Source organism: Mobula birostris, chromosome 20 (assembly GCF_030028105.1).
Source record: "Mobula birostris isolate sMobBir1 chromosome 20, sMobBir1.hap1, whole genome shotgun sequence".
Classification (NCBI taxonomy): domain Eukaryota; kingdom Metazoa; phylum Chordata; class Chondrichthyes; order Myliobatiformes; family Myliobatidae; genus Mobula; species Mobula birostris.
In genome coordinates this window covers 39947439-39959549 of record NC_092389.1, presented here as the reverse complement: position 1 = coordinate 39959549, position 12111 = coordinate 39947439, and the positions used below count along the sequence as shown (strand labels likewise).

The window sequence follows — 12111 nt, the reverse complement described above, 5'->3', positions numbered from 1 at the left end:
GACTCCAGGTTGGGATCCCTTGCCATAGACTTCCCACAGATATCTGATCATATCTCTTCCCACTCTGGTAGCTTTTTGGACTCCATTCCCTTCCATTCTCTCAGGTTCTCTGTCTCCACTGTGCCTGCTCCAATGAAGAGACTTCCTATGCAGATACTTCTCGGTCTTCCTTTCCCCTATCCACTGCTTCCTCTTTATCATGTTGACATCATCCTCAATTATGCTTCATTTATTTCTTGCACCTCTGCCCTCAGCTCCTCTCCTTCTGGCCAGGCAAGTCCTCCACAAGACAGGCCTCAACATTCAATGAATCTGTCCTTCACAATTTCACGTTCAACAACAATCCATAACCTGACACATTATCCCATCCTTCCCTTCCCTTTTCACCATTCCCAAGGAGCCATTATCCTATGTGACTTCCCAGGTCACTCTTCTATCTCCTTGTGGCATTTTCCCACCCAACAACTGCTCCTTCACCTTGCCTATTCCCACCTTCCAGAGTCCTGGATCATCTTCCAGTTGAAAGCAATTCACTGACACTCCTCTCAATTTAGTGTGCTTCACTTGGTGTTCATAATACGGTCCCCTTTTGCCTTGTAAAAACCAAAAACAGATTGTGGAGTGCCTTTGTTCAGTTCACAGGGACAACACTGAGTTCCCTACCGCTGGGCACTTTAATTCTCCAACAATTACTGCTCTGATCTACTTGCCTGCACTGCTCCAACAGGCCTAATGCAGGCTTTAGGAACAACGGCTCATCATCTGTTTGGGTGTGATGTAGCCTTTGGGGCTCCCTATCAAACTCAACAGTTTAAGGTAACTTGCTCTTTCTGTCTGTATCAGAACAGACTAATACTGCTCCAAGGTTCTCCCTCTGTAAAAAATAAATTGTACTTTCACTCTCCACACACCCCAATTTATTGTATGCACCCAGTGTACTCATTTCAGTTTCAGATTCAACGATAGCTCTAACACATCATAGTGTTCTTTTGTTTCCTCTAACTTTCTTGTTAATCTACTTTGATAGATTTATAGAGCATGGAAACAAGTTCTTCAGCAAATTTTGCCCAGTGAGCTAGTCCCATCTGCCCATAGTTCTCTAAGCCTTCCTGTACTAATCCGAATGGCTTTCAAATGTTGTAAATGAGCCTGCCTCAACCACTGTATCCATTAAACTTTCATCCCATAGTTCTCTAAATTTCTGTACTTCCAAATGGTTTTAAAATGTTGTATACGAGCCTGCCTCAACCACTGTATCCATTAAACTTTCGTCCCAGTTTTCTAAATCTCTGTACGTATCCAAATGGGTGTCAAATGTTGTAAATGAGCCTGCCTCAACCACTGTATCCATTAAACTTTCATCCCATAGTTCTCTAAACCTCTGTATGTGTCCAAATGGTTTTCAAATGTGGCAAACATGCCTGCCTCAACCACTGTATTCATTAAACTTTCGTCCCAGAAGTCCCTTTAAAAACCCTCACTTTCTGCATTCAGCACTCCAGGCCTCACACTACCCCTACATCAGTGCCAGGAAAAGTTCTTTCAATTTCTCCACCATTCACTTTCCCAGTGATGATAATAGATCATCAACCTGAGATGTTAATTTGGTTTTACTTTCCACACATGCAACCTGATATCCTGAGTGTTTCCAGCATCTACAATATTTTGACTTGCAGCACATTAGGTGAGAGAGTCATTCTCTGCCACACTAATTGGCATACTGTAGTACCTGGACAGAGAAACCCATGCGGAGGGGGCACCTGAGCCAACACTGATGTAAGCTTCCTGCATTTGTAGGCATCCATTCATTTTGTTGCATGCAGGGGTATTTGAGCTTTTATTATAAGTGGATTCTGAAAACTTATGCCCTGGTTTTCACTGCACAACTTTACTGTTTATTGTTGTCCTGGACATATCTGTTATCTGAAGTAAGATTTAAGTGTAATTGAAAATACATTCAGATTCCTGATCTTTCCATTCTACTGAGTGCTTTCTCATATTAAGCTTTAGTCTAGATTTGTAACACAAAGTACCCAGGACATCTTCAAGGAGTGGTGTCTCAGAAAGGCAGCATCCATTATTAAGGACCCCCAGCACCCAGGGCATGCCCTTTTCTCACTGTTACCATCAGGTAGGAGGTACAGAAGCCTGAAGGCGCACACTCAGTGATTCAGGAACAGCTTCTTCCCCTCTGCCATCCGATTCCTAAATGGACATTGAACCCACAAACACTACCTCACTTTTTTTTAATATATAGTATTTCTGTTTTTTGCACAATTTTTAATCTATTCAATATACATATACTGTAATTGACTTTATTATTATATTTTGAGGTTTTTTTTTCTGTTATGTATTGCATTGTACTGCTGCTAAGTTAACAAATTTCACATCACATGCCAGTGATAATAAACCTGATTCTGATCTGATCTGATCTGATCTCAACAAGAATTTAATGCACTGCATTCTTTTCCGTTGTACAATTCTACCCTTTACGGGCCAATCCAATCCATTGGCTGGAGGAAGCTTGCAATCACCGTCTAGTAACAGAAGGAAATTGGAGATTGCAATGTTTTTACAATTCGTGAATCACTAGTAGCATGGAGCCTGAAATTATTGGTTTTGTTTGTTTTTTGCAGGGTGTGCATGTAGCTGTCATGACTGACATTATTAATTGCTTATTCCCAATTTGCCACTGAGGAAACAGGAATTGCACAAGACAAGGCAGGAATGACAGATTTTCTTCAAATAAGGACATGATGGAACTAGATAATAACAATCTCTTTCTTTTCTGAGGTTGCATTGGTATCTTTTTTTTAACCTTCAGATATATTTAATTGCTTGAATCAGGTATCATGGTGACATTCAAACTCACAACTCTCAGGAAACAGACTAAGCTCTGAACGTTTGTCCAACTGTGTCTTGTCACAGCTTTAAACTGTTCCTACCTTTGAGCTCATCTCTGATTTTTGTTCTTCCTCCTGTTCTGCATTGTTGTAAGATACACGTTGTTTGCTGTCGCTGCATACTTGCTCGATCTCCTTGGCCATTACACTGTAATAAAATTTAAGTGTGTGTCACATTTGTTGCAAATCAAGCACATGACAAACAAGAGAAAATCTGCAGATGCTGGAAATCTGAGCAAGATGCTGGAGGAACTCAGCAGGCCAGGCAGCAACTACGGAAAAAGGTACAGTCGACACTTCGGGCTGAGACCCTTCCGCAGGACTGGAGCAAAAAGCTGAGGGGGGGGGAGGGGGAAAGAAACACCAGGTGAGAGGTAAAACCTGAAGGGGGAATGATGAAGTAAAGTGCTTACAAGTTCATAGGTGAAAGAGACAGAAGGCCATGGAAGAAAGAGAAAGGGAGGAGGAGCACCAGAGGGAGGCGATGGGTGGGCAAGGTGAGGGAGGGAAAGGGGGATGGGAAATGGTGAAAGAGGAGGGATGCAGGGCATTACCGTAAGTTTGAGAAATCAATGTTCATGCCAACGGGTTGGAGGCTACCCAGACGGAATATAAGGTGTTATTCCTCCAACCTGAGGAGGTCATGGATGGACATATCAGAATTGGGATGGGAGATGGAATTAAAATGGATGGCCACTGGGAGATCCTGCTTGTTCTGGCCGATGGAGCGTGAAGCGGTCAGTGAAGAAGATGCTCCGTGAAGCGGTCTCCCAATCTATATCGGGTCTCCCCGACATACAGCAGGCCACACCGCAAGCACTGAACACAGTATATAACCTCAACAGACTCACAGGTGAAGTGTTGCCTGTTTAGGGCCCTGAATGGTAGTGAGGGAGGAGGTGTAGAGGCTGGTGTAGCATTTGTTCCACTTGCAAGGATAAGTGTCAGAAGGGAGATGAGTGGGGAGGGATAAATGGACAAGGGAGTCACGTAGGGAGCATTCCCTGCGGAAAGCAGAAGATGGGGGGGTGGGGGGAGAGACGTGCTTGGTGGTGGGATCCCATTGGAGGTGGCAGAAGTTTTGGAGAATTATGTGCTGGTCACGGAGGCTGGTGGGTGGTAGGTGAGGACAGGAGGAACCCTATCAGGATTTGATCAGGGACCTCAAGGTAAGGAAGCCATTAGGAGGTAGTTTTAATCTACAAATTGAGGGAGAAGGGAAAATCGGAAGTGTCAGTATTACAGTTGAACAAAGGGAACTATGGTGCTATGAGGGAAGAGCTGGCCAAAGTTCAATGGAACAATACCCTAGCAGGGATGACAGTGGAACAGCAATGGCAAGTGTTTCTGGGAATAATGCGGAAGGTACAGGATCAGTTCATTCCAAAGAGGAAGAAAGATCCTAAGGGGAGTAAGGGGAGGCCGTGGCTGACAAGGGAAGTAAAGGACAGTATAAAAATAAAAGAGAAGTATAACATAGCAAAGACGAGTGGGAAGCCGGAGGATTGGGAAACTTTTAAAGAGCAACAGAAGGTAACTAAAAAGGCAATACCTGGAGAACAAATGAGGTACGAAGGTAAACTAGCCAAGAACATAAAGGAGGATAGTAAAAGCTTCTTTAGGTATGTGAAGAGGGAAAAAATGGTTAAGACCAAAGTTGGACCCTTGAAGACAGAAACGGGTGAATTTATTATGGGCAACAAGGAAATGGCAGACGAATTGAACAGGTACTTTGGATCTGTCTTCACTAGGGAAGACACAAACAATCTCCCAGATGGCATTGGGGGCAGAGTACTGACATGGATTGAAAATTGGCTGACTGACAGAAAACAAAGGGTAGCGATTAACGGGTCCCTTTCGGAATGGCAGGCGGTGACCAGTGGGGTACCGCAGGATTCAGTGCTGGGACCGCAGCTGTTTACAATACACATTAATGATTTAGATGAAGGGATTAAAAGTAACATTAGCAAATTTGCAGATGACACAAAGCTGGGTGGCATTGTGAAATGTGAGGAGGATATTATGAGAATGCAGGGTGACTTGGACAGGCTGGGTGAGTGGGCAGATGCAGTTTAATGTGGATAAATGTGAGGTTATCCACTTTGGTGGTAAGAACAGGAAGGCAGATTATTATCTAAATGGAGTCAAGTTAGGAAAAGGGGAAGCACAACGAGATCTAGGTGTTCTTGTACATCAGTCACTGAAAGCAAGTGTGCAAGTACAGCAGGCAGTAAAGAAAGCTAATGGCATGCTGGCCTTCATAACAAGGGGAATTGAGTATAGGAGCAAAGAGCTCCTTCTGCAGCTGTACAGGGCCCTGGTGAGACCACACCTGGAGTATTGTGTGCAGTTTTGGTCTCCAAATTTGAGGAAGGACATTCTTCCTATTGAGGGAGTGCAGTGTAGGTTCACAAGGTTAATTCCCAGGATGGCAGGACTGTCATATGTTGAAAGATTGGAGCGACTGGGCTTGTATACTCTGGAATTTAGAAGGATGAGAGGGGATCTGATTGAAACATGTAAGATTAGTAAGGGATTGGACATGCTGGAGACAGGAAGCATGTTCCCGCTGATGGGTGAGTCCAGAACCAGAGGCCACAGTTTAAGAATAAGGGGTAGGCCATTTAGAACGGAGTTGAGGGAAAACTTTTTCACTCAGAGAGTGGTGGATATGTGGAATGCTCTGCCCCAGAAGGCAGTGGAGGCCAAGTCTCTGGATACTTTTAAGAAAGAGATGGATGGAGCTCTTAAAGATAGCAGAATCAAAGGTTTTGGGGATAAGGCAGGAACTGGATACTGATTGTGGATCATCAGCCATGATCACAGTGAATGGCGGTGCTGGCTCAAAGGGCCGAATGGCCTACTCCTGCACCTATTGTCTGTTGTCATATACCATCTAGGTAGTCTCCAGCCCCTTGGTATGAACAATGAATTCTCCAACTTCCAGTCATTCCCTCCCCCTCCCTTCCTCTATCCCTATTTCACTCTGCCCCCTCCCCCAGCTGCCTATCACCTCCCTCATGGTTCTGCCTCCTTCTACTACCCATTGTGTTTTCCCCTATTCCTTCTTCATCTTTCCTGCCTATCACCTCCCTGCTTCCGCTCCCCCACCCCTTTATCTTTCCCCTTACTGGTTTTTCACCTGGAACCTACCAGCCTTCTCCTTCCCACCCTCCCCCCACCTTCTTTATAGGGCCTCTGCCCCTTCCCTCTGCAGTTCTGATGAAGGGTTCTGGCCCGAAAAGTTGACTGATCATTTCCACGGATACTGCCCGAGCTGCTGAATTCTTCCAGCGTGTTGTGAGTGTCTATTGTCTATCCCTGGTGGGGTGGCAGGAGAACGGGGTAAGAGCAGACATACGTGAACTGGAAGAGATGCGGTTGAGGGCAGCATTAATGATGGAGGAAGGGAAGCCCCTTTCGGTAATAACTTCTGGTAATGCCTCCCAAGCACACCCCCCCCCACTTCACCATTTCCCATTCCCTTTTCCCTCCCTCACCTTGTCTCCTTGCCCACCTTTAAAAACTACTCCTCAGCTTTTTTCTCCAGTCCTGCCAAAGGGTTTCAGCACGAAACGTTGACCATACATTTTTCCTAGATGCTGCCTAGCCTGCTGAGTTCCTCCAGCATTTTATGTGTTGCACATGACTGAAGGAAGTGCAATTTATTACAAGTAATTTTTTTGAAAAATTACAGACTATTAATATGGTAAATATGCTCAAAACTAAAGTGTTACAATGTAAGTTACAGCGTATTTCAACCAAAACAGAATGCAACAAACACAGATTTTCTACCACTTACATAAAATACAAACTTCAGTTCAATTCAAGTCACTCAACCATACATGAATACAGCCAAATGAGACAGTGTTACTCCAGGGCCAAGATGCTAAAACAGAGCACCAACAGTCACACACAAGAACACATTCACAGAATGAGGGTCCTGACGCCCCCCCCCCACCACCTCGCAACTTGAGGCGCAGTCCTCACACATACAAGCCAACAAGCCCATATAAAATGAGTAAAACACAACAATGCAGAATGTGCCAGACCCCCCAACATCATCTGTCGACCCACCCCGATGCCTGCCAGGCGACACCACAGCTTCAAGACGCAGTCCTCGCACATAGAACACCGGTAAAAGTTATTGGCTCAAATTACAGTTAGAGAAACAAATGAAATGAAAGGGCATTGATGAAAAACAAAAGCTCTTTCACTCTCCATCAGTGCCTGACCTGCTGTGCCTTTCCAGCACTTACTGCTTTTATATCTTCACAACATCTGTCATATTTTACTTCTAGAGAATATTGCAACCAAATTTCACATCCCTGCAAGCTCACCCTCATGAATTCCCTCCCGTTCACAACCCTATTCAATACGACAGGATCAGTGTTACCACACGCGGCCCTGGTTCAAGAAGCCTGAACATAAAAGAGCACTGAGCAGTGGGGAGTGTGACCATCCACCAGTGTTGCTGTCTTTGAACAAGGTATTGAACCATTGAACCAAGGTGTCTGTGCTCACAACTGGTTGTTATCCAAGGGAGTTATTTAAAACCATAAGACACAGGAGCAAAATTAGACCATTTGGTTCATCAAGTCAATCCCACTCTCTTGCCTTCTCCTGTAACCCTCGACATCCTGACTAATCAAGAACCAGTCAACTTCCGCTTAAAATATACCCAATGACTTGGCCTCCACAGCTGTCTGTGGCAACAAATTCCACAGATTCACCACCCTCTGGCTAAATAGCAGGGGAGTTAACCCCCACTCACTACGTATTAATGAAAAACATTAGCTAGCCATTACCAGCTTGCTGTGTGACAGCTGGCTGTTTCATGCACTAACTCAGCAGATAGTTTACTTTGGGGACATGTAAAGCTCCGTACAAATTCAACCACTCAAGGCAGGAAAGACACATTTCACATCCCAGCTCTGAGCTCAGCCACCACATTACCAGACTACTGCAATACAACTCCATGTCACTGAAGAGCCACACTCGAGAATTCAAAACCCGTTTCTGACCCTCTGAATGGTCCATGAACACTACCTTGTCATTCCTTTTTCTCCTGCTTTATTTCTGTAATTTACAGTGATGTTTATGCCTTTGCACTATATTGCTGCAATACAAAAGTCACATTATAATCACATCAGTGATACTGAATCTGATTCTGAAAATAGAAATCAGTCAATAATCCGTTAATTCAACACACAGCAGTAGGTAAAGGCAACATCAGGCTCATTCTTAACACCTTTATAGAGTTTGCCCAGCACATAAGTGATTACTTTACCAAAATTAGATATAGAATTACTTATAAAATTACAAAATGAAGGAATTTTCAAATCTAGCCTCAAGACTGCAAGTACTGGAACCTGGGAAATCTGTTGGAGGAACTCAACAGGTCAGGCAGCATCTGCAGGAGGAAAGGGACTTCAGGACAATTCAAAATCAACCCCGAGGCCATGAAGAGCAGCATACGAAAATGAAACCACAGATGCAGGAGTTCAAAAGAAAACCAGAAATGCTGGAAGAACTCAGCTAGTCAGGCTGCATCCATCGAAAGAGAAACACTGTCCGAGTTCTCCTTACCTTTCTCGTTTTGAAGCACATAAATACTCCTTTTCCATTTCAATTATAGTGCAAGGTGGTTTAGAAAATCAAAAACATAATGCATGATAGAATCTAAATTGTATTTTTCAGGAGGCTGTCAGAATACAGGCAGGAGAAACCTGCAGCAATTCCCTTTGAAAGAACTGACAATCATTCAACAAAACCTGCTGCAAAAACGTGCTGGGTAAAGTGCAGAGGGTTAGTGAAGAAAATGAAAAACTAAGTGGGTAACACTGATTTCTTTGATAGTCAGTGGCGTTAACTGACATCACAGCACAGGCCCTTATGTTCAAAATACAGGTCTATGCCAACTAAAATGCCTACCTATTTACCTGTGAATCTACCATCTGGCATGTTGGCACGTGACCAAGTGGTTAAGGCGTCGGTCTAGTGATCTGAAGGTCACTAGTTCAAGTCTCAGCTGTGGCAGCGTGTTGTGTCCTTGAGCAAAGCACTTAACCACACGTTGCTCTGTGACAACAAGCTGTATTGGCAGTGCCCTTCCCTTGGACAACATCGGTGGCGTGGAGAGGGGACACTTGCAGCATGGGCAACTGCCAGTCTTCCACACAACCTTGCCCAGGCCTGCGCCCTGGAAACCTTCCAAGGTGCAAACCATGGTCTCACGAGACTAACGGATGCCAATTATTACTACCTAAACCTTTCCCATAAAGTACGTTTATTTATCCAAGTGAGTATGCAGCATACAAGCCTGAAATCGGTCTTCCCCACAGTCGGATCAAAGAACCATGCAAACAACCCATCAGAGAAAAGCATACCACTACCCCTTCCTCCACACACAAACAGCAACAAACACAGAATATAAAACACAAAATCCTATCCAAGTTGTTGGTGCACTTCCTCTGGCAACTCATACTCCTGGGTAGAAAAAGTTGCCTCTCAGTTCCCCATTAAATTTCTCCCCTCTCGCCTTACCTAAGCCCTCTAATTAAACCCTGAGGAAAACTTTGTGATTTCCTCAGCCTGGGGAAAAAACTTCTACCCCAGAAGTATCACAAGACTCCCTACTTGGAATGCTCTTGTGTTGGTCAGAGCACTTTAATGATCTAGACAGCAACACCTTGTAAATGTTATACATAGGTTGTTGACCCAATCCCAAACCAAATTACAGAATTAATTTCAAGACAAGAGACTACAGATGGGGAAATGTGCACAGAAGAACACATTGCTGTAGGAACTCCAGGAGTTTATTTTTTGGTATGAATTTAGTTGGAGCTTTTAAGCTCATGGTCTGCCACCCCTGTGGTTCTTCAAGGAACCATTGTGGGCTACTAAAGTAAAGACTCTGATTTTGGAAACAGCAGAATTCAGGTGGCAGAGTGGGGTTGCTGCTAAGTGTCTTACAGAGACCCGGGTCCAATGCTGACCTTTGGTGCCATCTGAATGGGCTTCCTCCCACATCCCAAAGACATGCAGTTCAATAGATCAATCGGTCTCTGAACTTCCCCAGTGTGCAGGTTTTTTTAAAAAAAGGATAAAAATAAGATTATCATGTAAATATGTGGGCAACGGTTGACGTGGCTCGAATCCACAGGGCCTGTTTCAGTGCTCTCCTTCTCTGTGAGAATTGAATCTGTATATTTCAGAACCAGAAATTGACAAAGCGGTGTGACTTTGGAGCTCACCTGGATTATGAAGGAGAATTAATTTTATTCTGCAGCTTTCTCCATTCAGTTGCACATTCAATGGAAGCTAGTTAGGCAGCTAACAAGTCTAAGCTCTGATGTCTGAGGGACATGTTACATATAAAAAATGGAGGATATCAATCGGAGCAATTGAAAAGTTATCACCGTCGCTCCAAAGGAATAAGCCTAAGAACCAGAGAATTGTTAAAACACGTGAAATGTAAATACCCTACCTTTGATAAGGTGATTGGTGTGCTCCAGAAGATACCGAGAGGGAGTTCAGATCCTTGCTAGAACCTGTGGAAGATGATGATGCAATTGTTCCAGGAGCAGAAACATCTTTTCCAGAGTCTGTAAATGGGTCGGGTGGTGCTTCTGTTCCAATGGCAGGGAAATCTTTCTCCTGGCTATCAGATCCCACAGAATTATGTGGAACTGTAAAATCCCTCTGGTCTTCCTTCAAGCTGGAGCCTGACTCTGAATCAGAAGTATGTCCACTGGGTAACACCTTTGACCCATGACCTTGGTTCAATCCGTCAAAACTATCATGTTCAGAATCAGAGCTGCTTGCTTTGAAGTTCAACGATAAGAAAGGAATCTGCAAAATAACATCAAAAGTTATTTTAAGCACAACTTGAAAAATACATAATTCCATTTACCTTTAACATTGAAACCATACATTATGCAATTCTCATATGAAAACCATTACACACAGGAGTAGAATTTGGCAACTTGGCTCAGCAAGTATATTCCACCATTCAATCATGTCGATTTATTTTATTTCTCAAACCATTCTCTTGCCTTCCCCGCGATCTTTGACACCCTTACTAATCAAGAACCTATCAATCTCTGCTTTAAACATAACCCAATGACTTGGCCTCCACAGCTGTACGTAGAAATAAATTCCACAGATTCACCACCCTCTGGCTGAAGAAATTCCTCAACATCTCCGTTCTAAAGGGACGTCCTTGTATTCTAAGGCTGTGTCCTCTGGTTCTGGACTCCCCCACCATTGGAAACATCCTCTCCATGGGTATCGGAAACATCCTCTATCTGGGTATCGAGGCCTTACAATATTTGGCAAGTCCCCACCTTATTCTTTAAACTCCAGTGAGTACAGGCCCAGAACTATCAAATGTCTGAAGTGATTTGGAATAAAGGCATTGCAAAACATTGTATTCTAAAATTATAATAGTTTCAGATCAGATTGGGACCACTTTACTCCAGCTAAAGATCTAGTTAAAATGTGTCAATTTAACCTAAACCTTGCTTTGTTTGCATTTCCTCTTCCACCTACGCTGATACAGTTCCAAGGTAGTGAACTACTGCAAACACAAGAGATTGTCCAGAAGCTGGACATCCAGAGTGACACACACAAAATGCTGGAGGAACCCAGTGAGTCAGGCAGCATCTATGCAGATGTTCGACTGTTTATTCTTTTCCATTGATGCTGTCTGACCTACTGACCCGCATTTTTATGTGCTACTCTACAAACATTCATTAACTATCAATTCCTGGATGCAGACATTGAAAAGGCAGCAATTTTCACACCTTTTCCTCAGTTTATTTCCTCCCCCAGAATGAACGTGCCATGAGGTACGGAGCTCCAGGAATTTTACGTAACACTTAAGTAACAAAACTTTTAGACGTACATCAGAATGGTGAGTGCCCCCAAAGGATCTGAGTGGCTTGAAAGTACAGGTGACCCCCGTTTCCCGAACATTTGCTTTACGACACCTCGCTGTTACAAAAGACCTACATTAGTTACCTGTTTTCACTAACAGAAGGTGTTTTCACTGTTACGGAAAAAGGCAGCGTGTGCAAAAAGGCAGCGCGCGCCCGAACAGCCATGCTCCTCCCCTGGAACTGCATTCTAGCTGGCATTGCTTAAACATGTGCTTTATCTCGATTTATTTTGTGCATCCGTTAGCAAGGTGAGTTCTAAGGTATCG

General features: G+C 43.8%; 1 protein-coding gene across 2 annotated transcripts in view; it reads right to left on the bottom strand.

The window, feature by feature from the left end:
* Window positions 1-12111, bottom strand: part of LOC140185149 (uncharacterized) — a 252545-nt gene that overhangs the window by 178027 nt on the left and 62407 nt on the right. For both annotated transcript variants that reach the window (XM_072238527.1, XM_072238528.1), the window contains 2 exons: window positions 10393-10757; window positions 2946-3051 (listed from right to left, as the gene is read on the bottom strand). In XM_072238527.1, the coding sequence (XP_072094628.1) occupies window positions 2946-3051; window positions 10393-10757 (471 nt within the window). The remainder of the gene's footprint in view (window positions 1-2945; window positions 3052-10392; window positions 10758-12111) is intronic.